The sequence below is a fragment of the Hypanus sabinus genome, chromosome 6 (genome assembly GCF_030144855.1).
Source record: "Hypanus sabinus isolate sHypSab1 chromosome 6, sHypSab1.hap1, whole genome shotgun sequence".
Taxonomy (NCBI): domain Eukaryota; kingdom Metazoa; phylum Chordata; class Chondrichthyes; order Myliobatiformes; family Dasyatidae; genus Hypanus; species Hypanus sabinus.
In genome coordinates this window covers 68,841,507-68,868,089 of record NC_082711.1, presented here as the reverse complement: position 1 = coordinate 68,868,089, position 26,583 = coordinate 68,841,507, and the positions used below count along the sequence as shown (strand labels likewise).

The 26,583-nt window shown below is 41.4% G+C and overlaps 1 protein-coding gene and 2 long non-coding RNA genes across 5 annotated transcripts in view; 2 read left to right on the top strand and 1 right to left on the bottom strand.

Moving 5' to 3' along the window:
- LOC132395567 (uncharacterized) overlaps window positions 1–8,784 on the top strand; it is a 12,341-nt gene extending 3,557 nt beyond the window's left edge. The window contains exons 2-3 of the long non-coding RNA XR_009512671.1: window positions 2,268–2,441; window positions 8,079–8,784. This is a non-coding gene — a long non-coding RNA (uncharacterized LOC132395567). The remainder of the gene's footprint in view (window positions 1–2,267; window positions 2,442–8,078) is intronic.
- LOC132395568 (uncharacterized) lies at window positions 2,271–17,751 on the bottom strand. Of its 2 annotated transcripts, XR_009512672.1 has the most exons (4): window positions 17,614–17,749; window positions 15,526–15,617; window positions 6,840–6,963; window positions 2,271–2,400 (listed from the first exon to the last, which is right to left on the bottom strand). It is a non-coding gene; the product is annotated as an uncharacterized LOC132395568 (long non-coding RNA). The 2 variants fall into 2 exon arrangements; XR_009512673.1 differs by lacking the exon at window positions 15,526–15,617 and having other exon boundaries at window positions 17,614–17,751.
- Window positions 17,693–26,583, top strand: btd (biotinidase). 2 transcript variants are annotated; one of them, XM_059972362.1, is made up of 4 exons: window positions 17,764–17,899; window positions 19,366–19,483; window positions 20,056–20,205; window positions 23,838–26,583. In XM_059972362.1, the coding sequence occupies exons 2-4, from the start codon at window positions 19,463–19,465 to the stop codon at window positions 25,014–25,016; spliced, it is 1,350 nt and encodes a 449-aa protein (XP_059828345.1). In that variant the 5' UTR covers window positions 17,764–17,899; window positions 19,366–19,462; the 3' UTR covers window positions 25,017–26,583. The 2 variants fall into 2 exon arrangements, with proteins under 2 accessions (XP_059828344.1, XP_059828345.1); XM_059972361.1 differs by lacking the exon at window positions 19,366–19,483 and having other exon boundaries at window positions 17,693–17,899.

Below are 26,583 nucleotides of genomic sequence, written 5' to 3'. Positions count from 1 at the left end.
AGGACTGATGGACTGAACTCTTGATCTTTCCTATTTGCCACCTTGAGCAATCACCATGCATTATACATTTTGGTTAATCTGGACATCCATTTTCTGCCTAAATGCAGAAGTATCTCACTACATTAATACTCCTACTACCTTTCTTCACCTTAGTTATGAATATGTGTCTTGCACTAACCAGTCAGGTTACGTTGGGTGTGCTCTAGAGAGGGTCTATACATTCAGAAGGTGGATTGCCAATGTGTTTATACTCCTAAATCACGGAGAATTTGAGTCTGTGTTTTACTTTGATAGCAGTATTAGAACTACAAAGGGAGCCTAAGACTACCCTGTCCACAGGAATGACTCTTGCCGATGCAACAGTTCAGAGAGTTGGTATCAAACTATTTACAATCATTGCATAATCATCCTTCTCTGAAACTGCTTCATGGGGCTAGTGGTGAAGTACGTTACTGTAACCAACAAGGGATGAGACTAGACTAGTTAGCAGTGCAGTACATGCTATGTCTATACTACCGGTGACACTCTGAATCCCACTAATGGTACTTACTGGGAATAGCCAGCAGGCCTATCACTGGCTGTCAGTGTTAACCTTTCTAAAATGGGATATTTGGGTGATGCTAAGCCATGGAGGAGATGATGTTATCTGGCCTACGTAGTACCATAGATGTACCATCTCCAAACTCTCTCTACATCCTTATGTGTGGGGCTGCCATTGAAGGACTATGGAGACTGTGTTTCTGGACTGTAGTGTTCCTGTCTGGGAACCTGCCAGACTGGTTCATGAAAGCATTAACATGGCCTCAGCGCTACTGGGGAAATAGGTTACTAACACAGCCTTAGTGCTACATGGCACAAGCCAGGCCATCAATGACATTACTGTTGAAATGCTGGCAATCCATACTGTGGCCATTTAAGATCAACTAGCACCAGATTTTCTGTTGTCAAAGAGAGGTGGGGCATTATTTTCCAGGAGTGTTGCACATATTCCCCTGTTATCAACAGCCAGCTGACCTTGATGAAACTGTCATGGAGTTTCAGGGACTCTGTGCTATTGAAATTCAATAAGGTTTATTTTGTCTTTTACAGGACAAAGAGGAGGGAGTGTGGAAGTTGTAAATGAGATAGGAATAATGGAAGGATGTGAAAAACTCAGGGACAATTGTCTTTAATAATTTCAAAATATCAGCAGCTGTCCGCTTGAACGTTCAATTGACTTTACCATCTCTTTTGTGAATGGCAATTAAATCTGCAAGCAAAGAATTCAAACATATACAGTACTGTGCAAAATCTTAGGTACGTATATCTAGGGTGTCTAGGACTTTGCACAGTACTGTAGTAATTTTATGTATTGCACTTTTATGCTGCCACAAAAAAGACAAGTTGCATGACTTATGTGAGTATTGATAAACCTGATTCTGATATGGGTCTCTATTGTGGACTGAGTGTGGGAAGGGGGCAAGGTGAGGGGAATCATGGTTGTGAAAAGGGGAAGGGAGAGGTGAGGGTGCAGGAAGCACCAGAGAGACCAGGGGTTCCCAAAATGGGGTTCATAGACCCCTTGCTTAATGGTATTGGTCCATGGCATATAAAAGGTTGGGAACCTCTGAGAGGTACGTTCTGTAATTATCAATAACCCAGTTGTTTGGAATCAAATGACCTTGCTTAGTGTCTCAGGGCTCGGTGAGTCTGCACCCTCTGCTCTTGCCACTGCTTCTTTACTATCCATCCCACACCCCTCCCATGGCACTCCACACTCGCCATTCCCAACATCTTTTGCTTCTTCCAGATTGACAAAAATTCACTCTCCATTCCACATTGACGAATACACTACTGAGCAAAAGTCTCAGGCACCCAAACTATACATATGCGCCTAAGATGTTTGCCAAATTTACCAAATGGTCAATATCTATAACTGCTAAGCCAATTCTGTATAATAAAGAGCAAGTTTTCTGTGCTGGCCTCAGAACAGTGTAGGTGAAAGATACTATTTTCCTTGCGCACAAGTAAAATCAAAATATATTTGAGTCATAGGAGTAAGTGTGTTCTGGGACCAGTTAATTTAAATATTTTATTTTATTATCGGCAACAACAAACTGAACAAAATGTTTTCGCAGTTTACAGTCACAGGTAACTCATTCTCAACTGATGTAGATGTTCTTCTGGCACTTACTATAATTATACTTTAATTCTAACAATCTTTTTTTCTAATGAACAAGTATTGATTACCCACTGAATGGATAACTAACCACTGAAAATCTCTTTAGTTTCCAGATTGTTGTTGAATTTGTCATCATATGAACCAATTTTGCTTTCATATCTTCCATGAAGCTTTTCTTTTCTTCCAAGTCCAAAATTCATCCCTCTACCAGTGAAATAGGACTGAAGGATTCGGAAAAACTGTTCAGTGGTAGAAAAAGAAATTAAAATAATTATCCAAGGTAAGCATTTAAATTCCAATATTGCCACTGTGCTTTCCAATGTATTAAGAATTGGATTGTCTAAAAATCGTTTGTATCTTCACCAGCGGAGGTTAAAGATAACAAGCAAATTGGAAAATACTTATGCCTTACCCTATCTGTAGGTGGAGTCGGATGCAATAATTGCATTTAGTTAAGCATTGAAGGGTACAAATGAATAGGCAATAAGGTTGACATGGATGTGGAGGGTGAGGTTGCATAATACTGTAAAGGCTAGTTCAAATAGAACATAGGACAGTGTAGCACAAGAACAGGCCATTCAACCCACGATGCCTGTGCCAACATTGATGTCTATTTAAACTAATCAAATCTGAATGCACGCAGAACCCATTTCCCTTCATTTCCTGCCTGTTGAAGTGCCTCCAGCAGCTCCCCAGCAGCGTGTTCCAGGCACCTTCTACCCTCTGTGTAAAACAGCTTGCCTTCTGAATCTTGTTTAAACTTTTCTCCTCTTAACTCAAGGATCTGCCTTCTAGTACTTACACCCTGAGAAAAACTTTGGATATCTATTTTATCCACTCTTCTCCTTCTTCAGCCCACATTCCCCCCATGGGGCATAGGCCGCCAGCAGCAAGTTGCTAGAATCATCTGTCCTGGGCCGAAGGTTGATTGGCCTTGTGGCTTCCAACTTCATCACACAACTTCACACATCTTCTAGACGAGGATCCTCCCCCTCCCAGGGAAAGAAGGAGTTCCTGTAGTTCTGGGTTTTTACGGGATGGGATTGCTAACCAATTCTCCAACTTTCCTCCTTTCACAGCCAGGCTTGGGGCCATCGATAGCAGAGTTACTTTATCCATATCTCTCAAAATTTTATATCAGGTTGCCCCTTCAGCCTTTGACGATCCTGAGAAATCTATTTGAGTTTGTCCAACCTCTCCTTATAGCTAATACAGTCTAATCCAGGCGTCATCTTGGTGAGGCTGCTTACACGCATGCCAAAGCATCCACATCCTAAATGTGGCTAGGTCAGGTTTAATGAAGTCGACATGATTTGCCAACATTCATACTCCATGCCTAACTGATGAAGGCAAGGATACCCTCTCTGTTTCCAACCTCAAGGAGCTATGGACTTTCACCCCAAGATCATACTGTACATCAAAGATCTTAACAGTCCTGCCATTTATTGTATAATTTCCTTCTATAATTGACTTCCCAAAGTGCAGCACCCCAAGGGGAAAGTCCATTGCCATTTCTTGGCCCATATTTCCAATGGATCTATAACCTGTTGTATCCTCTGACAACCTTCCTCACTATCCACAACTCTGCCAACTTTTATGTCTTTGGTGAGCTTACTAATCAGCCCACCTACATTTTCTTAGAACATGAAACAGTACAACGCAATACAGGCCCTTCGGCCCACAATGTGATGCCAACCTTTTAACCTACTCTATGATTTATGCAACTCTTCTCTTCCACTCTCTCCATTTTCTTTCATCCATGTGCCTATCCCTGTTGTATTAGCCTCTACCCCAGCCCCAGCAGTATGTTCCAGGTACTTAACACTCTCTAGGTGAAATAGAAACACCTCTGACATCTCCCCAAACTTCTTTTCACTCGATTTAAAAGTTTATCCTCTGGTATTAACCATTGCTGCCTGGGAAAAGACTCTTGCTGTCCACTCTATCTGTGCATCATATAATCTTAAATACCTCCAACAAGTTGCTTCTCATCCTCCTTTGCTTCAAAGAGAAAAGCCCTTGCTTGCTCAACATTTCTTCATTTAGGATATACGATGAAATATATTAGCTCCTTCCTGAGAGATTACTCGGATTCTGTCCAATTTGTCTACCGGAACAACTGGTCAACAGCAGATGCCATCTCACTGGCTCTTCACTCAACCCTGGAACATCAGATAGCAAAGATGCGTACATCAGGATGCTCTTTATTGACTACAGCTCAGGATTGGATACTACCATCCCCTCAAAATTAATCTATAAGCTTTAAGACCTCATCCTCAATACCTCCTTGTGCAAATGGATTCTGGATTTCCTCACTTGTAGACCCCAGTCAGTTTGGATTGGCAACATTTCCTCCATGATCTCTATCAGCAAAAGTGCACCACAAGGCTGTGTGCTTAGCACCCTGCTCTACTCGCTTTACACTTATGACTGTGTGGCTAAGCACAGCTCCAATGGCATATTCAAGTTTGCTGATAACACCACTGTTGTGGGCCAAATCAAAGGTGGTGATGAATCAGCTTGCAGAAGGGAGATTGAAAATTTGACTGAGTGGTGACGTAACAACAATCTCTCACTCAATGTCAGCAAGACCAAGGAACTGTTTGTAGATTTCAGGATAGGAAACCAATGGTCCACCAGCCAGTCCTCTTTGGAGGATCAGAAGTGGAGAGAGTTAGCAACTTTAAATTCCTGAGTGTTACTACTTCAGAGAACCTGTCCTGGACCCAGCACGTAAGTGCAATTGAGAAGAAAGCATGGCAGCGCTTCTACTTCCTTAGGAGTCTGGGTAGTGGAGAGTGCATTGACTGGCTGCATCATGGCCTGATGAAAACACCAATGCCTTTGAACAGAAAACCCTACAAAAGGTAGTGGATTCAGCCCTCCCAGCCATTGAGCACATCTACATGAAACGTTTCCATAGGGAAGCAGCATCCATCATCAGAGATCCCCACCACCCAGGCCATGCTTTTTTCTCACTGCTGCCAGCAGGTACAAGAGCCTCAGGACTCACACCACCAGGTTCAAAAGCAGTTACTACCTCACAACCATTGAACTCCTGAACAAGTGGGTTAACTACACTCACCTGCCCATTCATTGAGATGTTCCCACAACCAATGATCTCACTTTAAGAACTCTTTATCTCATTCTGTCATTATTTATTACTATTTATTTATATTTGCATTTGCACTGTTTGTTGTCTTCTGCACTCTGGTTGATTTTTCATTGTTTCTGTTATAGTCACTATTCTATGGATTTGCGAGTATGCCTGCAGGAAAATGAATCTCAGAGTTGTTTATGGTGACATATATGTACATTGATTATAAAATTTACTTTGAACCTTGAACATTGAACATGTTCTCCAATCCAATCAGCAACAACTCTGCATCTTCTGTAAAACATCTATTTTCTTCCTATAATGAGGTGACCAGAACTGAACACAATACTCCAATGGTGATCTAATCAGTTTTATAGAACTGCAACATCACCCCACAGCTCTTTTCTTTTTAAACAGCCGAAGGCGTCACAGTTTCACCACAAAACGTTATTACTTATATAAAGTACACTTTGCGGTCAATTTGTATGATTAAGAATCACCACCCCACAGCTTCTTGAGCTCAGTTCCCCAACTAGCCATTTCTGAATCCGTGCTGCCTAGTTTCTAAGGATCCTAAGCCCCATGAGTTTCTGGATGAGTCTTCCTCGTCAAATTCCTTACTAAATTCTATACACGTAAAATCCATTGCTCCATCTTCATCAGTTTGTTTTGCCTCCTCCTCAAAAAAACTCAATCATGCTTGTGAGGCAAGTCCTGCCACTCCCAAAGCCATGCTGACTATCCCTAATAAGACTGTGCTTCTCCAAAAGCTCATAAATCTTGTCCCTAAGAACCCTCTCCATTAGTTTACCCAAGTTTTCATCCAAACCATTAGTGGCAGATGATAAAGTTCATGCACTGTTCCCCATGGAATGCTACTGGTCACAGGTCAACATTCAAAGAACCTCACCACCAGTATTCCCTGTCTTCTGTGCCACAGTCAGTTTTGGATCCAATCTATGGATTCCATGAGCCTTAATCATCTGGATCAGCCTATTGAATGTAAGGGGTCTTATCAAATGCTTTTCTTAAGTCCATGTACGTCTCCCATTCAAAGCCATGCTGACACCCCTACAAGTCCATATGTTTCCAGATGTGAGTAAATCTTATCCCTAAGGATCTTCACCAGTAATTTCAATACCACTGATGTAAGGTTCACCTCACTATAACATCCTGAATTGTCCCTATTGCTCTTATTAAACAAGGGAACAATGCTGGCTATTCTCCAGCCCTCTGGAACCTCACACTGGGCTAAAGAAGATACAAAGATTTTTGTCAAGGCCTCAGCAACCTCCTCCCTTGGCTCTGTCAATAATCTGAGGTAGACCTCATCAAGCCCAATGGGTTAATCCACCTTAATGTTCTTCCAAACACCCAACACCTTCTCCTTCTGGATATCACATGCCCTAGAATATCATCCTCCTCCTCCCTGAGCTCACTATCCTCCTTGTCCTTCTAGTTGATGAATGCCAATGCCAAGTTTTATTAAGTATCACACCCATTTTAAAGGAGAATTTGTGTCCCTCCTTCCTCCAAAGATTGCTTGCTAAGTAATTACATTATTGTCTGCCAAACACTTACCAAGTCCCTGTTTTGTTGCTTCTCTAAAGATTTCCATCCATCTTCATTTCCAATTGGCTCAGGGGTTACACATACCAGTAGGAAGATAAATGCAAAGGGAATGAGGAGCGGAATACTGTTCATCCTAATAATAAGGAATGTTTTTTACACAGTCAAAAACATAGAATCCACAGCAGATTAAACACCACACTTTTTATCTCAGTCCAACAGAATGTATTTCTTGTTCTTTATTTACAATGCAGTTTCCAGATAAATGCACATCAGCAGTTCCCCTCAGCTTAATTCTTTCCTCCGTCTTGATGAAGAAGTTTCTCCTGGATCACTAGTTAGATTTCTTAGAGACTGGTTTATTTACTTAGTTTCCTTTGGCTTACTGGTTTTGAACCAACCTGCTATTGAACACACCTCCACTATATACAAACACTGACTAGTCCCTTCACTGTTTTAAAAACATCTTGAGAATCATGTGAATGGTGAAGAATGATTTGGATGCGCAGAAAAAATATTTCAGGATGTATATTGTATACATTTCTCTGACATTAAATTGTATCTTTGAAACCTTTGATACTAAGAGTGATGATGTGAAAGAACTGATTAACGTACAAAGGTCAGAATGAAGGCCATTGACTAAATCATAGATCATTGTTGACAATGAAGAGAGAAGGATGTAGGCAAGGTTTCTAAAGAAATACAAAACCATGAGTCCTGGGCGTTTGTGGACGCTGTTCACTCAAAGTGGAGGTGCAGCATTCAGGGTGGTACTGAGAGCCAGTCACTGGAAGCCCACAGGGATGATGGAAGGAACAGACTAGCTTATCCCATATATCCTGTCAGCCATTTGTGAATAGGCTTCTGATGTTGGTCTAACGTAAAAACCAGGTTAAAATCAAAAGCCATAATGAAGTGCCAATTATATTAGGCAACCTGAGATAATCTCCTTTCTCTTAAAATGATCCTAACACAGGAAATATTCTTTGATAAGCAAAAGAAGGCACTGAAAGAGACTGGTCTTAGACTTGATGACTCTTTTCTCTAACAGGAAAGCTGTTTGAAGTAAGATAAAGAAAATTAGTAAGCTTGACCCCGATACAAAAAGATTAGCCAGCCATTTTTTTTTACTGTTTCATCTTCCCTTCTAAGTTGTCATCAATCAATTCTTAAACAGCAATGCAGTTAATGAAATGAGGTCAAAACTTTGATGAAATGCCATTGATTTCAAACATATTTTATTCTTTTCAGATGTTGCCTGACTGAGCATTGGGACTGTTTATCAGAACTGAACACTGAGAAGACAAGTGCACTTTAATTTGCAGAGAGGGGAAGGTGGAGATAACAGAATGAATGATCACTTTTCCAGTTCTGACAAAGGGTCCGTCAAGCAGATTTCCAAAATCTGCTGTTCTTTTTTGTTCCAAACAAAATTGAACCATAAAGCATAAGAGTACAATTAATGAAGGAATCAGAAAAAAATGTAGTACGTAGTAGATTTCCACAGTTTGTTCTTACCTATCTAGAAGACTGATACTTGTGCACAAGCAAAGGCTCTGCTTCTGCCTCTGATCTATGATCTGCAATAATTCTACAATTTATACACCTTCTCCAGCCCACTCAGAAATCCACTGACATATGCATGACTCACTAAGCACAAATAGTACATTTTCAGAAGCGCAGACCAAACAACAAAGTAAGATTTTGAAAATAATTTATTCTACCTGCCCTTTTCAGATGAATATTGTATCTAGAACATATGATTTTATGCAGAACTGTGACAAACTGAAAGTATAATTATGTATTTAGAACTACTTTAAATTAATGTAATTCAATTAGTTAGCTAGTTTTATTCATTGAATTATGCAGCCTTTCCTATGAAAATATAACTGTCATTATCGCAAAAAGCTTGTAATGTCTTTTATTCTGCATTGATTAAAAGAAATTTTAAGCAAGATCTATTTTTAGGCATCTAACAGGGTGCAAATTTGTCCACAAATCATTTGTAAAATGAACTGAAATCTCTTCAATTCAGTTGAAAATGATATATGTTTAAATTACGTCTACTATATATTTGTATATGTTTATTGAATTTCAGTCATATGCTCTGTTCTGTGCATTTCTGATCCTGGTTCCTTTGAAGCAACAGTAGCAATCTGGTTAGATGGGAAGTAAATTTATAGTGTCCACTCAAATAGTGGATCAAAATATGAAAGCATGATTCACAACCTTTAATATGTTAATAGCCTAGAATTCAAGTTGGAAATTTCAGTAAAAGCACCAAGCATCATAGAGGATTAGCTGTACAGTCTGAAGTCAGGATATTCAAATTAATACAGGATAGTTGCAAGACTCAACAGGACAGGTTGTATCTGTGGGAAGGGAAGCAGTCAGTGTTTCAGGTCAGAGAACATTTGTCATGAATAAACATCAAAGAATTGTCTCCAACTCTGTGTTGGCTCTGTATTCTCTACTTTGTTTTAGATTTCCAGCCTCTGCAGATCTGTTGATTAACAGGCAGAAATTCATAATGCGTTAAGTGTTTATGTTGATCATCAGCATTATTTTGGAATCTGTACCTGCAGCTACAACTGGGAAAGCAAATGAGCTGTTCCCCAGTTCATTCACGAACCCATCAATTCTCTTGATAAATCTAATCCATTCCAAATTTATTTTTTAACTCTTTAATTTGAATTGCTTTTGATCTGACTATAGGATGGGAAGATCATGACTATACAGTATGTGTATCGGGGACTAATTCTTTGGGAGGTAAAGATTTCCCTGAATTAATTTCATGGAATTGTAAGTAAGGTTTAAGTCTTCATTTCCACATTATATACTTGATACATTTTGCCCTTTTCAGAAAACTAATTTGACCATCACTCATTGACAATCAGCACAGGTGTACTTCAAGGATGCATGTTCAACTCTCAACACTCATGACTGTGTGGCCAGGCACAGCACAAACTCCATCTATAAATCTGCCAGTGTCACCACTGATGTTGGCAGAATCTCAGATGAAGATGAGGAGGCATACCAGAATGACCTAGATCTGCTGTTTGAGTGATGTCATAACAACCTTGCACTCAGCGAGACCAAGGAATTGATTGTGGACTTCAGGAAGGAGACGGTAAGAGAATGCACTGAGGGGTCAGCGGTGGAAAGGGTGAGAAGCTTCACGTTTCTAGGCATCAGCATCTCAGAGGATCGATCTTGGACCCACCATATTGATGAAATCATGAAGTAGGCATGCCAGAACTATACATCATTAGGAATTTGAGGAGATTTGGTATGTTACCAAAGACTCCAGCAAATTTCTAGAGATGTAAGGTGGACAACATTCTGGCTGGTTGCATAACAGCCAGGTATGGAGCCTCCAATGTGCAGAATCAAAAGAGGCTGCAGGAAGTTAAAGACTCAACCAACTCCATCACGGAACAGCCCACCTCACCATCAAAAGATGGTGCCGCAAGAAGGTTGTATCCATCACTGAGGCCCCTCACTTTCTGGGACGTGCCTTCTTTTCTATCGGGGAGAAGGTACAGAAGCTTGAAATCCCATATGCAACATCTTAGATACAGCTTCTTCCCCTCTGCCGTCAGGTTATTTGAATGGTCCATGAATACTACCTCACTATTGCTCTTTTTAATATTTATTTATTTATCTTTGTAGCTTACAGTAATTTTTATGTCTTGCATTGTACTGCTGCCACTAAACAACACATTTTTCGATAAATAATAAATCTTATTCTGAATTTCTCATGCCATAAACTTGATCCCCAATTACTCCTGGTAACTTACAGCTATTAATACACTTCCAAAACAAAATGTTAATTACTAATATTTACCATCAACTAGTTTTTGACATACATCCTAAATTTTCCCTTCACAGACTTGGCACATGCTCTCTTGGCTGGTTCTGCTGTGTTTAAACACATTTCCACTTGTATTTTCTCTTCCTTTACACTTATAAACTCAATTGGGAACTGAGATGCCCTCTTTTGCAGTTGAAACCTTACCAAGTGATTCATCAGAAGTTTTCGCTCTGAAGTCTGTATATAGGATCACTGATGTCCTCATTATGGCTTCCAGGGAAGTGTGATCTTATTTTTATGTGTGAAATACTGTGTATGCTACAGCAAAATAAGTGCACTGTGCTATAGCATTGTGATTTAGACATAGGAGCAGAAATAGGCCATTTGGCACAATCATGGCTGATCTTTTCTTCCCTTCCTCAGACCCACTCCCCAGCCTTCACCCGGAAACTCTAAAGCTGTATCCAAGCAAGAGTCTATCAATCTTTGCCTTAAGTATTCCCAACGACCTGCCCTCCATAGCTGCATGTGGTAATAAATTAAACAAATTCACCACCCTCTGGCTAAAGAAATTTCTTCCATCTCTGTTTTAAATAGATGCTAACCTGAGGTTGTGCCCTCTTATCCTAGACTCCCCAACCATGGGAAACATCCTTTCCACATTTACTCTGTCTAGGCCTTTCAACATTCAAAAGGTTTTGATGAAATCCCCCCCGCCCTTATCCTTCTAAATTGCAGCAAATACAGACCCAGAGACATCAAACGTTCCTCATATGATAGCCTTTTTATTCCCAAATCATCCTTGTAAACCTCCTCTGAACTCTCTCCAATGCACATCTTTTCTTAGATGAGGAGCCCAAAACTGCTCACAATACCCATGGTGAGGTCTCACCAATGCCTTATAAAGCCTCAGCATCACATCCCTGCTCTTGTATTCTAGACCTCTTGAAATGAATACGAATGCTGCATTTGTCTTTGTCCTTCTGCAGCCTACCTGTTTACAACATCGAACAAAGATCTACAGCACATTACAGGCCCTTCGACCCACGATGTTGTGCCAACCATGTAACCTAATCTAGAAGCTGCATAGTATTTCCCTAACACATAGACCTCTATTTTTCTAAGCTCCATGTACCTATCTAAGAGTCTCTTAAAAGACCCTATTGTATCGGCCTCTACCACATTTTCTGGCAGTGCATTCCATGCACCAACCACTCTCTGTGTGAAAAACTTACCCCTGACATCCCCCTTGTACCTACTTCCAAGCACCTTGAAACTATGTCTCTCATCATCTTATACACCTCTATCAGGTCACTTCTCATCCTCCGATCTCCAAGGAGATAAGGCCAAGTTCACTCAACCTATTCTCATAGGGCATGCTCTCTGATGCAGGCAACATCCCCGTATATCTCCTCTGCACTCTCTCCATAGCATCCACACCTTTCCTGTAATGAGTTGACCAGAACTGAACACAGTATTCAAAGTGGGGTCTAACTACCTCGTGGCTCTTGAACTCAGTCCCACGGTTGATAAAGACCAACACACCATACACCTTCTTAACAACACTGTCAACACTACCTGCCCCTCCACCAATCTTAGTATCATCTACAAACTTAGCAACAAAGACATCTATTCCATCATCTAAGTCATTGCTAGACAACATAAAAATAAGGGGTCCCAACACTGATCTCTGCTGAACTCCATTAATCACTGGCAGCCAACCAGAAAAGGATCCTTTTATTCCCAGTCTCTGCCTCCTACCAATCTGCCAATGCTCTAAACATGCCAGTAACTTTCCTGTAATGCCATGGGCTCTTAACTTGATAAGCAGCCTCATGTGTGGCACCTTATCAAAGTCCTCTGAAAGTCCAAATATACAACATCCACTGCATCCCTTTTACCTATCCTACGTGCAATCTCCTCAAAGAATTCCACCAGGTTCATCAAGCAAGATTTTCCCTTCAGAAAACCATGCTGACTTTGGCTTATCCTGTCCTGTGTCACCAAGTACTCCATAACTTAATCCTTAATAATTGATTCCAACATCTTCTCAACCACTGAGATCAGGCTAACTGGTCTATAATTTTCTTTCTGCTGCCATCCTCCTTTCTTAAAGAGTGCAGTGATATTTGCAATTACCTAGTCCTCTGGCCCCAGGCCTGAGCCCAATGATTTTTGATTACTAATGCCAATGATTACTAATGCCTCGACAGTCTCTACCACTATCTCTTTCAGAACCCCAGGGTGTACTTCATCTGGTCCAGGTGTCTTATCTACCCTTAGATCTTTCAGCTTTTTGAGCACCTTCTCCCTTGTAATTGTAACTGCACTCACTTCTCTCCCCTCAGACCCTTCAACGTCTGGCACACTGCTAGTGTCTTCCACAGTGAAGACTAATGCAAAATATTCATTTAGTTAATCTGCCGTCTCCTTGGCTCCCGTTATTATTTCTCCGGCTTCATTTTCTAGCGGTCCTATATCCACTCTCATCTTCTTTATATGTTTTACATACTTGTAAAAGCTTCTACTTTGATATTGTTTGCTAGCTTGCTTTCATTTTCATCTTTTCCTCCTAATGAATCTTTTAGTTACTTTCAGTAGGGTTTTAGAAGCTTTCTAATCCTCTGTCTTCCCACTAATTTTTGCTTTGTTGTATGCCCTCTCTTTTGCTTTTACATCTGCTTTAGCTTTCCTTGTCAGCCACATTTGTACTATTTTTGCTATTTGAGTGTTTATTTGTTTTTGGAACACATCAATCCTGCACCTTCCTCATTTTTCCTAGAAACTCACAACATTGCTGCTCTATCATCTTCCCTTTCAGCAGCTCTTTCCAATTTACCTTAGCCAGCTCCTCTCTCACACCACTGTAATTTCTGTTACTCCACTGAAATACTGCTACATCAGACTTTACTTTCTCCCTATCAAATTAAAAGTTGTTCTTTTACCTTAAGCTCCCTAATCACCTCTAGTTCATTACATAACATCCAACTCAGAATAGCTGATCCCCTAGTAGGCTCAATGACAAACTGCTCTAAAAAAAATCTCAGTGGCATTCAACAAACTCACTCTCTTGGGATCCATTTCCAACCTGATATCCCCAATTGACCAGTATGTTGAAATCTCCCATGAATATCATAACATTGCCCTTTTGACATGCCTTGTCTATTTCCATTATGATCTGTAGTCCACATTCCAACTACTGTTGGGAGGCCTGTATATAACTGCCATCAGGGTACTTTTACCCTTGCAGTTTCTTAACTCAACCCACAAGGATTCAACATCTTCCAATCCTGTGTCACATCTTTCTATTGATTTGATGCCATTTTTACCAGCAGAGCCACACCACCTCCTCCACTGACCTTCCTATCCCTCCGATACAACATGTAACCTTGAACATTCTGCTTCCAACTATAGCCGCAATTCAGTGATGGCCACAACATCATATCCAACAATCCATAGAAGTGTTACAAAATCATCCACCTTATTTCTTATACTCTGTGTATTGAGATTTAACACTTTTAGTGCTGAATTTGCTACCCTTTTCAATTCTGCATCCCTATTACACTGATACTCACCCTGCTGCCTGCAGTTATATCCTGTCATCTGCCTGCCCTTCTTAACAGCCTGATTGTACACTGTCTTTCCTTTTTCACCATCAGTCCTATCCCAAGTCCCTTCACTCCAGTTCCCACCTCTCTGCCAAATAACTTTAAACCCTCCCCAACAGCTCTAACAAACCTGCCCACGAAAATATTGGTTCCCTTTGGGTTTGGGTGCAACCCGTCACTTTTGAACAGGTCATACATCCCCTAGAAAAGATCCCAATGATCAACTTACCTGAAGCTCTGCCCCCTGCACCAACTTCTCAGCCACACATTAATTTGCCAAACCATCCTATTTCTACCTTCACTGACACGTGGCACAGGCAGCAATCCAGAAATTACTACCCGGAAGGTTCTGCTCCTCAACTTCCTACCAGGCTCTCTAAATTCCCTTTTCGGGACCTCTTTGCTTTTCCTTCCTATTTTATTGGTACCAATATGTACCATGACATCTGGTTGCTCTCCCTCCCTCTCCAAAATGTTGTGGACGTGATCTGAGACAACCCTGACCCTGGCACCTGGGAGGCAACATACCATCCAGGTAACCCATTCACATCCACTGAATAGTCTGTTCCCCTGACTATTAAGACCCCTAACACTACCACTGCCCTCTTCTCCCCCTTTCCTTTCTGCACCTCGGACCTATGCTCAGTGCCAATAACCCGGTGGCATTTCCCCTGGGAGGTCACTCCCCAGAACAGTATATTTATTATTGAGGGGAATGGCCACAGGGGTTCTCTGTGCTAACCGTCTATCTCCATTTCTCCTGACAGTCACCCAGCTACTCACCTCCTGCAACATTGGTCTGACTACTTCCTTACAACTCTGATCAAATATCTCCTCACTTTCCCAGACAAGCCAAAGGTCATCCAGCTGCCACTCCAGATCTCTAACATGGTCTTCAAGGAGCTGCAGCTGAATGCACTTCATGCAGATGTAGTTCCCTCGGAGATTCTGTGTCTCCCAGCACTCTAACATCCGGCATGAAGAACACACAACAGCCAGTTACTACACTAGGTACAGTTAGACAGAAAAAAAAGGAAACTTAACGGTAGCTTACCCAGAGCCAACACCTCTTTCAAGCTGAAGTCTCCCTTGAGGCAAAGCCTGACACTTCTATGTTCACCACTTGCCTACTCCCAACAATGGGTGCCCCATTTATCCCTTTTGTACCTTTAAGCATGTCGCCAACCTGCGAGAAACCTTCTTGCTGTGCCTTGCTGTTGCATCAGAATAAGACCGAACTCCCGTGAAGCTCTGCTTTTAAACAAGTGCCACCAACCTGCAAGAAACCTCGTCGCTTTAGCCTGCTCCTGCCGTTGACTGGGCCGTTGGAATTTATGGATTTGAATTCCAATGTTATAAGCATTAAACCTAGATACATAAAATACTCTTATTATTACACTGTCTCACACTAAGAAACATGAGGAGAACACAACGTACTTGTTCTCCTGCCACAATAAGTGGCACTCAAAATTGACAATTTCCTTCAAAATGGAATCTATCCCTCTCCCTCTGGCATTGGAACAGCAACACCTTTAGCTGGATCCTGGAACATCAGCAGTCTGGATTTGCAAGTGAGTGGAACCTTAACTGCCTCTACAAATTCAGAGGATATAAAGGTGAAACAAGGGCTGGACGTTCTGTGGTAAGTAAGCGACTCCTGATTCCCCGAAGCTTTTCACCATTGATGAAAAGGGACAGTGTATTGCAACTCCATTAGAACTCATCAAGAACCATGACTCAGCATCTCATTTCATTGACATCTATTCCTATCCTTCGTCCTACCCCACCCCCAACAGCATCACGGATTCTTGGATAATATCTTCCAGTTCTGTAACTCCACTGTTTGAAAGGACCTAGCAGGCACATGAGAACAGCACCAATTTCCAAACCATATACTATCTAGTTTCATTACTGCTTTAAAAATCTGGTATTTCCTATTCAACTGTGTGAGCTCCTTCAATGTCTGCAAAGTTGGACAAGGCAACACTACCATTTTCTCAAGGGCATTTGTGGATTACAATAAAAACTGGCCTCATCAATGGGGTTAAGAAGAGTTTTAGTAAATACTGGTTAAATGTATTGGGGACTTTCCATGACCTAAAACTAATGATGCAAAATTAAATCAAATGCATATGGTTGTCATGGTCTGGTCCATTGATGACTCATTTCAGTTAATTTCCTTTTCCCCGTGTTCCACTGGGCTCCTTGATTAGGGCAGCTGATCCTCATTCGAACCAGCAGCATAAAAACTCTGGCTTACATCTACGCGTTGCTGCTTCATCAACTCATCAGAGCGGCTATGCAAGTTCCGAGCCCGAGTCAAGTACCAAACCACCACAAATAAGGACCGTCTTCCGAGCCACCACGAATAAGGGACCATCCTCTGAGCCACCAAGTTTGAATTGAATAATTCATCTCCTTCTACCCTAGGCCACGAACTTATCAATCACCCCTGCTGAGTTATTAACTGATAAGTTATTAACTTAAATCTTTCTGCATAATCACTCAGAGTTGAACTGCACGTGCATGTAACGAGAGCTGTATAACTCATCTCCTTCTACCTTAGGCCACGAACTTATCAATCACCCCTGCTGTGAACATTTTCTGGAGGTCCAAGATCCGTATGCTCCGCCACTGCTGGACTAAGTGTGTAAATGTAGGAGGGGGACTATGTTGAAAAATAAATGTGCTAGGTTTTCTAAAATTGACTCCCACCTTAGGCCACAAACGTATCAATCACCCCTCGTATAGTGGCAGAGCCTTTGTAATATCACACATTTGGGATGTTAATTTTGAAGGCTTATGCTGTTGAATTCAAGAAACTTCTGGCAGTTATTTTAGATAACTACCATTTGTTCACTTTTATGTGGGTACTAAACTTTTCTGGGTCAGTGTGTATTATGTAGCTGCTAATGGCTTAATTTATTCCCATCTCATCAACAGCTATTTTCCTAGTCCTTTTGCTGAGGCTGCATATATGGGCTAAAATGACAATGTTTGAACAAAAGGTGATTCATTAACAATTTCATTTTTAACTCAGTAGCGCAGTGTTGCCGTGGATCATGTATTGGTGAGCGGTGTTAGTGCGTGTGAAAGAGGACCAGACCAGCAGCCAGTATTCCAGAAGATAAGTTTGCTTTAGCTGATAAGCAGAATTTAAAAAAAGACTCCTTGTAATTGGTGCAAAGCGCAACGGAAATGGAGTGAGCGTGCACACTTTCGACTCCAGAGTGCACTGTAACGTTGCAAAGGGGGAGAATAACTAAGCAAATCAAAAGGGTAAGTGAAGTTTACGAACGTACGTGACATGGGGGCGGAAGTGATACCGATTTCATTTTCCCGATTTTCTGCACCCGTTCCTCACCTTGCCCAGCCCGCGTTTGAAGCTAATTATTGACCAGACAGCTGCGCTAAAAACAGAAGTGTTCACCCCAGGTCCAGTCATGGAGATTCAGAGCCTGAACTGGCTGCTCTTGGCGTGCCAATGTACGCTAGTGAGCGGAATCGATGTTTACACCGCGGCCGTCTACGAACACAGATCGATATTGAATCCAAGTCCGAAGGTCCGTCCCACACGTCAGGCAGCGCTGAGGCACATGAGGGAAAACCTGGACATCTACCAACTACAAGTGTCCGAAGCGAGCAAGCAGGTAAAGTGACACAGATGCTGTCAGGCCTGCTGAGCGCCTCCGCCGGTTTGTGTGTGTGACTTTATTCGTTTACTCCTTCCAGTAAGAAGCCCGACTGACGAAAAATCAGGGGCCAGGGAAATAAAATATGACGTTTGGAGTCTTAAAAAAAGTTATCTGATGAGTAACACCTATAAACACTGAAGTTAGGGGTAGAATTAATTTGCATGAGAAACGCTGCGGGGCCTTCAGGAGCGATGCATTTTATCGGAGGTGGTGATTAATCAACATATGGGAGGATTGAAAATATGAAAACAACATCATCTCAGTTAATAAAAACACAAAATGCTGGCAGAACTCAGCAGGCCAGACAGCATCTATGGGAGGAGGTAGTGACAACGCTTCGGGCCGAAACCCTTCATCAGGAGTGAAGTAACATGGGATGGTGGAGAGGGGATAAGAAGTGGGGGGAGGGATGAAGTAGAGAGCTGGAAAGTGATAGGCTGGAGGGAAATGGGCTGGGGGGGAGGTAGAGAATTATGGGAAATAAAAGAGAAAGAAAGGTAGGGCTGGGGGGAGATTATAGTGAGGGGAGAAAAAGAGAACCAGACTGAAATAATGGATAGGGATAGGGATGGGGGTGAGGGGTTCACTCTCTCTCTTTTTCACTCTCTCTTTTTTTGATTCTTTTTTCCCTCCCCCCCTTCTGCTTTTTGCAGGGATCGCTCCCTACGTGACTCCCTTGTCCACTCGTCCACCCCTCCCCATCCCTTCCCACCGATTTCCCTCTTGGCACTTATCCTTGTAAATGGAACAAGTGCTACCCCTGCTCTTACACTTCCTCCCTCACCACCATTCAGGGCCCCAGACAGTCCTTCCAGGTGAGGCGACACTTCACCTGTGAGTCGGCTGGTGTGGTATACTGCGTCCGGTGCTCCCGGTGTGGCCTTTTATATATTGGTAAGATCCAACACAGACTGGGAGACCGTTTCCCTGAACAACTACGCTCGGTCCGCCAGAAAAAGCAGGATCTCCCAGTGGCCACACATTTTAATTCCACGTCCCATTCCCATTCTGATATGTCTATCCATGGCCTCCTCTATTGTCAAAATGAATCCAAACTCAGGTTGGAGGAACAACACCTTATATACCAGCTGGGTAGCCTCCAACCTGATGGCATGAACATTGACTTCATTAACTTCCATTAATGCCCCTCCTCCCCTTCTTACCCCATCCCTGTCATATTTAGTTGTTTGCCTGTTCTCCATCTCCCTCTGGCGCTCCCCCCCCCTTCTTTCTCCTGAGGCCTCCCGTCCCATGATCCTTTCCCTTCTCCAGCTCTGTATCACTTTCGCCAATCACCTTTCCAGCTCTTAGCTTCATCCCACCCCCTCCGGCCTGACCTGCTGTGTTCCACCAGCATTTTGTGTATGTTGTTGTTTGAATTTCCAGCATCTGCAGATTTCCTTGTGTTTGCTCCATCTTAGGTACTTGCCTCCATAGTACCCAAGGCATTTTCAAGGAGCAGTGCCTCAGAAAGATGACATCCATTATTAAGAACCACCCCCTACCATCACCCAGGGCATGCTCTCTTCTCAATATCAGGTAGGAGGTACAGAAGCCTGAATGCGCACACACTCAGTGATTTAGGAACAGCTTCCCCTCTACCGTCTGATTTCTAAATGGACATTGAACTGATGAGCACTACCTCACTTTTTTGTTATTCCTTCTGTCTTTGTTACTATTTTTAATTCAACTATTTTAATATACTTACTGTAATTCATTTTTTCTGTATTGTCATGTGTTGCATTGTACTGCAGCCGCTAAGTTAACAAATTTCACAACTTATGTCGGTGATATTAAACCTGATTCTGTTCTGATGGAGTGCTATTGCAGGAAAGCAGCATCCATCATCAAAGGCCCCCACCATTCAGGCTCTCTTCATATTTTTATGAAAATAAAGCAGCCTTAATGGAATGGCAGAGCAGATTTATTGGGCTGAATGGCCTGGTTCTCCTCCTGTATCTAATGGTCATATGATCTTATTTAAGTAAATATAGCATTAACACCATTTTGCTTATACAGTAATGTTTGGAACAGTTTATCCCATTAGCTGTACTATTTAAATGTAGAATTTTGTTTATGCTAACCAAATTATTATTTTTGATATGTTTTAGGGAGCTAAGATAATTGTCTTTCCCGAGGAGGGCCTCTATGGCTTTAATTACACCAGAGATTGGATTTTTCCATATCTGGAGCCTATTCCAGATCCTACAGTTGTTAAGTGGAATCCCTGTCTACGTCCAAAAGCAATTAATAATACAGAGGTAGGAGCTATATGAAGTATCCAGTTTTGTATCTCTTAATCTTATTTATAAACATTTAAGGAAAACTAACACAAGCTTATTCAGAATGTCTTACAGAAAGAGGGTGCTAATGTTTATAATCCTGCATTGTATCTTTTGCATATATTGTATTAATTAAGTAGTAACATACTTTGAGTTTGATGGTTGGCCTTACCAAATCACCTTTTTGGAATTGAAGCTGCCCTGACTAAACAGTAAATTGGAAATGTAATTGGCGCATTGAGTAACTTTTCATTTAAAATTTCAGAGAAACTCACTCTATGTGCTTGGAAATTAAAGCTTACACTGAGTTGAGTTTTGATTAAAGGGTGATTATAGTTGAAAAAGTAAAGAGCGCCTAAAAGGCAGATGCTTACGTCGCCATCTTGAAACTCCACCCCTAGTTGAGTTTTGTAAACGTTACCCTAAAGACTTAAGAATGACCAATAGGTTTGTGGATCTGTCATCTTAAAAAGTTTTTGCAACCAAACCCAGTGAAGGCGCAACTCTTAAAAATGTTAACTCAGCTTCTGCACTTGAAGTCTGGCCCTATATGTTGTTCACTTTGCACAATACATGTTTATATTTTAGATTCCTAATATCTGTAGATTTTATCAATGCATCTCAAGTTTCCAAAATTCATAGAAACAGAGGATTTTTACAGCGCAGAAGAAGGCCATTCTCTTCATTGACTCTGAACAGATTGATTCATCAGTCTGTCTCTGGTCCTTTCACTCAATCCTGTAACCTGTTCTCTCAGCTGCCCATCCAGTTGCTTTTGGAAGTACTGATTAATTCTGTTTCTTGCACTGTTACAAACAACAAACTCAAACCATAACTACACTCAGTTTTGTATATCTTGTGCAAACTTTTAAATCTGTGTCCCCAGATCCTTGAACAATCTGCTGAGAGGAATGGTTTCACTCTATTCATGATTTTGTGCGTCTCTAACAAACTTGTCTCTTTCTCAGGCTGTAGAAAATCCTTCATTCTGGAACCACTGCAGTAAATATTTTCTGCATCCCCTCAAGGATCTCCAACAACCTTCCTAAGTCATATCAGTCTGTTTTTCCAAGATGTTGATGGTTGTTGACATCACAGCAGGAATCCTGCAGGGTAGTGACATGCACTACTGTCCTTTCTTCCTTAATAAGGTTGAAACTGGGGATGTTTTCTGATGAATGCATAATATTCAATTCTAATTGCAACTCTTCAGCAGATGAAGCAGTAAGTCACCAGTCACGCATTGCCTGATAAGTGGCAAATAATATTGACACCGTAATGCCAGGTAATGATTGTCTCCAGTAGAAGACAACTTACTCATGCTTTCCTCGCCCCAAGGGACAAAGAGTAGTGCAGGAAAATGCAGTTGAAAGAGCAGGTCAGAAATGATCTTGATGAATGACAGGGCAGTTTCAGATGGCTTACTCTGCTCCTATTTCTTATTCTTGTTAACTAAATGCACCACAATTATTCATTCAGATATTTTGAGAGCTGTCATTGAACCCAAGAACTCTGCCACCAGCAAGGTTAAAGGCAGTGAATACATCATGGGATCTTCACTATCTGTAGGTTGGCTCCCTCCCAAGTCATATATTACCTTTCCTTCGTCATCACTGGATACAAGTCTTAGAACTCCCTACAAAGCAGCATTATGGGATTGCCCTAACCAGAAGATCTGCGGCAATTCAAGTTTGTCACCATTATCTTGTGGGAAATTTGCTGTAGGCAGTAAATACTGACCTTGCCAGCATCTTCCTGAGAAACGGAGAAATAAAACTCAACTGGCTCTTTTTGGAAGGAATTGCTTGAAATATTAAATAATCATGAAAAATGCTAGAAAAGAGAACAGGCCATGTGTCTCTGATTGCACCAATTCATTCATTGACTGGATAACCTTATCCCCTCTGAGACAGCTCCACCACCTGCACCCCACCCCTATCCAGCCTGCAGCTTATCAGGCTTCTCTTTTGTCCTTCAAGTGAATGTTTCAGCTTGAAGATCAATTATAGAACTGGGAAGGAGGCGAGAGAATCTTGTGACAATAGGAATGAACTGCAGTCAAGATTATCTACTCAATAACTGAATGGGAGCAGTTAGAGAGGGAGAACATAGACAAAGTAACATTGGAATTAGAAAAGCAGAGCAAGGAGACATGCCTGGCAGGTCAGGTTAGGCATGTCCTCCAGTCCCTGAGGAAAATTAAAATGGAGGAAACAAGCTGAGCCAATATCAAATATGTGTAACTTAGAGAGTAATCAACTTAACTGAAGTTGTGGTCCAGAAGGCTGCAACAAGCCCAAGGAAAAGGTAAAGTGCTGTGAAGGGATACGGGGAGAAGGCAGGAGATTGGGGGCTGAGAGGGAACGGATCAGCCGTGATGAAATGGCAGAACAGACTCGATAGGCCAAATGGCCCAATTATGCTCCTATATCTTATGGTCCTCAAGTTTACACTGGGCAACATAGATTGGAGTAGGAGTGGGAAGCTGAGTGTTAACTCTGTGGACTGAATGCAGGTGCACTACTAAGCAGTACCAAACACTACTGTGCTTGCTTTCTCCAATGAAGAGTGAACACTGCAAGATATATTTTGAGGTCTTACTCCAAAGATTTATCCATTTTTCCTTGAAAAGAAAATCCAATGTGCTAACCTGTATAGTTATTTCTCTGCTCACACTAAAGTGCTTGTTTGAATAGGAACTGGTGGTACATGTGCCAGTCTCAGTTCTCCAGTCATTATTCCTTGCAAGGATTACTGCCCACTGGGAGCTGGAGTTTGAGGAATAATCCATTATAAGCGTTGCAGTGGCGCACAAGGATACCCTTACTAGTAATAACCAGTAATATAGTAATAACTAGTAATTAATAATATAGTAAAATATAATATAGTAATAACTAGTAATATGCAGTTTCTGATCGTGTTGCTTTACAGTAGAAATCTATGCACCAGAATGCACTCAATACAGTTCACCAGCCGTGAAAAACGATTACAGATTTCGCCAGCTTAATTTGGCAAGACTGGTATAATACTACATTTTTCATCTTAGTAAAGATGGTGCACATACTGTATTTGGTGCAAGTGTGTGCTATTGCTAGCAATCTCAACCATCAACACTTTCATCTGAAGTACATTGTTAATATCAAAATGTTTACATTCAGCATTCTATTTTCTTCTGCTTGCTGTGGAACGGTTTGCACACGCTGGAACAATTGTTTGCAGGCAACTGTTCTCACCACAGTCGTATCACAGAATTTTAGATTGCAGGCAGATTGTATATCAGCAATCTAGAAATAATATTAAATGGAATTGGGTCCTGAATGAATTTTTCTGCGACTATTTCGTAGTACATCACCAACTTGAAAAATCTTGCTTTGAGCATCAATAGTTATCACTTCAAACTGGGAAGCATGCATCTTTCCCAGTGAAACACTTATGTATCTGATTTCTGAGCAATATCACTCACTTTTATAAACTACTACAATAACTGTACTTTCGGAGAAATTAGACTTTGGAAAGAATAATGTGCAATGAATCTTTGATCTTTGTTTCTCCCCAACAAAATGCATATCCATCACAAAAAACATATGCTAATATTTCCTTTTTTTTTGCAGGTTCTTTATCAACTGAGTTGTATGGCAAGGTATGGAAAAATGTACTTGATAGCAAACATGGGGGAAAGGCAGTCCTGTGAGCGCAGTGATCCTTGGTGTCCCTCAGATGGAAGATACCAGTTTAACACAGATGTAATTTTTGATGCTGAAGGTTCTTTAATTGCCAAATATCATAAACAGAACCTTTACTTTGAAGAAGCTTTCAACACACCCAGGGTAGTGGAGCACGTCATCTTTAATACTCCTTTTGCTGGAAAATTTGGAATTTTTACATGTTTTGATATCTTATTTTATGAGCCAGCAGTGAGCCTAATTGATAATTATGGTGTAAAACAAATCATATTCCCCACTGCATGGATAAACCAGCTTCCACTGTTATCAGCAGTTGAATTCCAGCAAGCTTTTGCAACTGCATTTGGTATCAATCTCCTTGCAGCTAATCAGCATCACCCCGAATACAAAATGACAGGAAGTGGGATTTACAGTCCTTTTGCTTCCCACTATTACTACAATATGGAGACCCGTGAAGGAAAGCTCCTAGTGGCAGAGGTTCCAATAATTACAAGTTACAATGTCCACAGTCCGGAGCTGGAGCCATTTCAGGGAAGATTGGAATTTCCTGAAAGGCACATTCACATTGAACCTTCTGCTCCTCAGCTGCAAGAAAGGAGAATACAGATGGACCAAAGTCAGCAATTCTTACGTGCAGCAGATGGTCTTGGTGATATCTTTTATAGTCTAATGATGTACGACAATTATACCTTTGTTCCTGTGACAGACTTGGAAGGTAATTTGCAAGTCTGTTCTAACACACTCTGTTGCCATCTGTTTTACCGACGTAGCCACGCCAGTGATCTGTATGCATTCGGAGCCTTTGATGGGCTTCACACAGTACACGGCACGTACTACTTGCAAGTGTGCGCTTTGGTGAAGTGTGCAGGCTCCACCATTGACACCTGTGGACAAAGTGTTACCACTGCCTCTGATATTATTGACTTCCAGTTGTGGGGAAATTTCAGTACCCACCACATCTATACAGAGATACTGGCTACTGAGGTGAAACTTTATCGTGCAGATACCTTGGAGTGGGTTAACAACAATTTTTACATGACTAAGTGGGGGATGTCAGAGGGCCTTGTAACTGCAGCACTATATGGAAGGTGGTACAAAAAAGATTAATGGGATAAAATTTCAGATTATTTTCTGATTGTGACAATTCTTAAATTAAAGATCAATATTGACAAACTAATGATTTACACACGGGTAGAATTCTGGATTTTGGCCAGTTACAGACTGAAAGCATGTTAGCTCTCATCTCCGAGAAGGGCCCACTTGAAGATGTAAGACAAAAACATTCTGAATGGATGCATCTCTGAACACATGGCCATCAAGGAAGCTAATCCTGGGTGTGGTTGGGACAACCTTTAGACTTTGCTGATTTCACCATTAACTCTTCCACCTGTCAGCAAGAGTCCTGTTGCAGACAGCTATCTGTAAAGTTGAGTGGTCTTCTGCAATAGTCCAGTGTGCAGAATGCTATTGAACTCTATCCTTACCTGCCAGTTAACTAATTCTGTTTAAAAAGTCTTGCTACTGAAGTCCTCCAATCAGCCTGGGTTCCTGCTTCACCCTTCCCTTCTCATCTTTATTCTCAGAATCAGTATTATGATTATTGACTTGTGAAATTTGTTGTTCAGTGGCAGTGCTACAGCGCAATACTTAATAATAAAAAATACTACTACAATTTCCAACTAGAAATAAAATAAAAAAGCAGCGCAAAAAAGAGCGCCAAATTGTGAGGTAGTTTTTATGGGTTAATGGATTGTTCAGAAATCTAATTGTGGAGGGGAAGAAACTATTCCTAAACTGTTGTGTGTGTGTGTGTCTTCCTGCTCCTGTCTCTCCTTCCTGATGTTCGTAATAAGAAGAGTGCATGTTCTGGATGGTGAGAGTCCTTGATGAAGGATTCTGCCTTCTTGAGGTATCACCTTTTGAAGATGTCCTCAATGGTGGGAAGGCTAGTGACCTTGATGAAGCTGGCTTGAGTTTACAACCCTCTGCAACTTTTTCTAATCCTGTTCATTGGTGTCCAGACCAGACGCCGATGCAAACAGCCGGAATGCCGGCCAGCTTCCAGGCAAGAAAACGCCTGCCTGCAGTGCTCCCACGCTCAACATCTTCTGGATAGACTACAAAACCATTTATTTCTCTTCCTTTATGTCTCTTACATCTGTTTTCATCATGCAAGTGTTTCTGGAGCTGTTGGAGACAGTTTGGGCAATCCATTGCTTTGCTGTCTCCTAGAGGATTCCAGGAGGCAGCAAGCGCAGCCTCATGCCAATGTTGGACTCTATTTTACTGATTAAAGCAACGAGGGAGATTAAAACATCGAGGCAATTGTGGAAGGCGAGCACTGGCTGCCTGCCTTTTGGTCGCTGGTGGGATTGCTCTGCTGCTGGAGTGGAGAGGCTGTGGCCTGTTGCTGTGCCTAGACAATGTTATTGAGGTTTTCTGCATTTTCTATATTGCTATGGATTTGGACTGTGGGCAATAGACTATTTTTCCAGTCTTACAGTTTTCTATATACTGTCATTTTTGCCCGATTTTTCTTGGTTTTTTTGTGCAGGACGGGGAATTTGGGAGTTGATCATGTTGCCATTCTCTTTTTTTCCCTTAGTTTTGTGGCTACCTGAAGAAGAATTTCGGAGTTGTATACTTTAATAATAAAAGAACCATTGAATCCTTT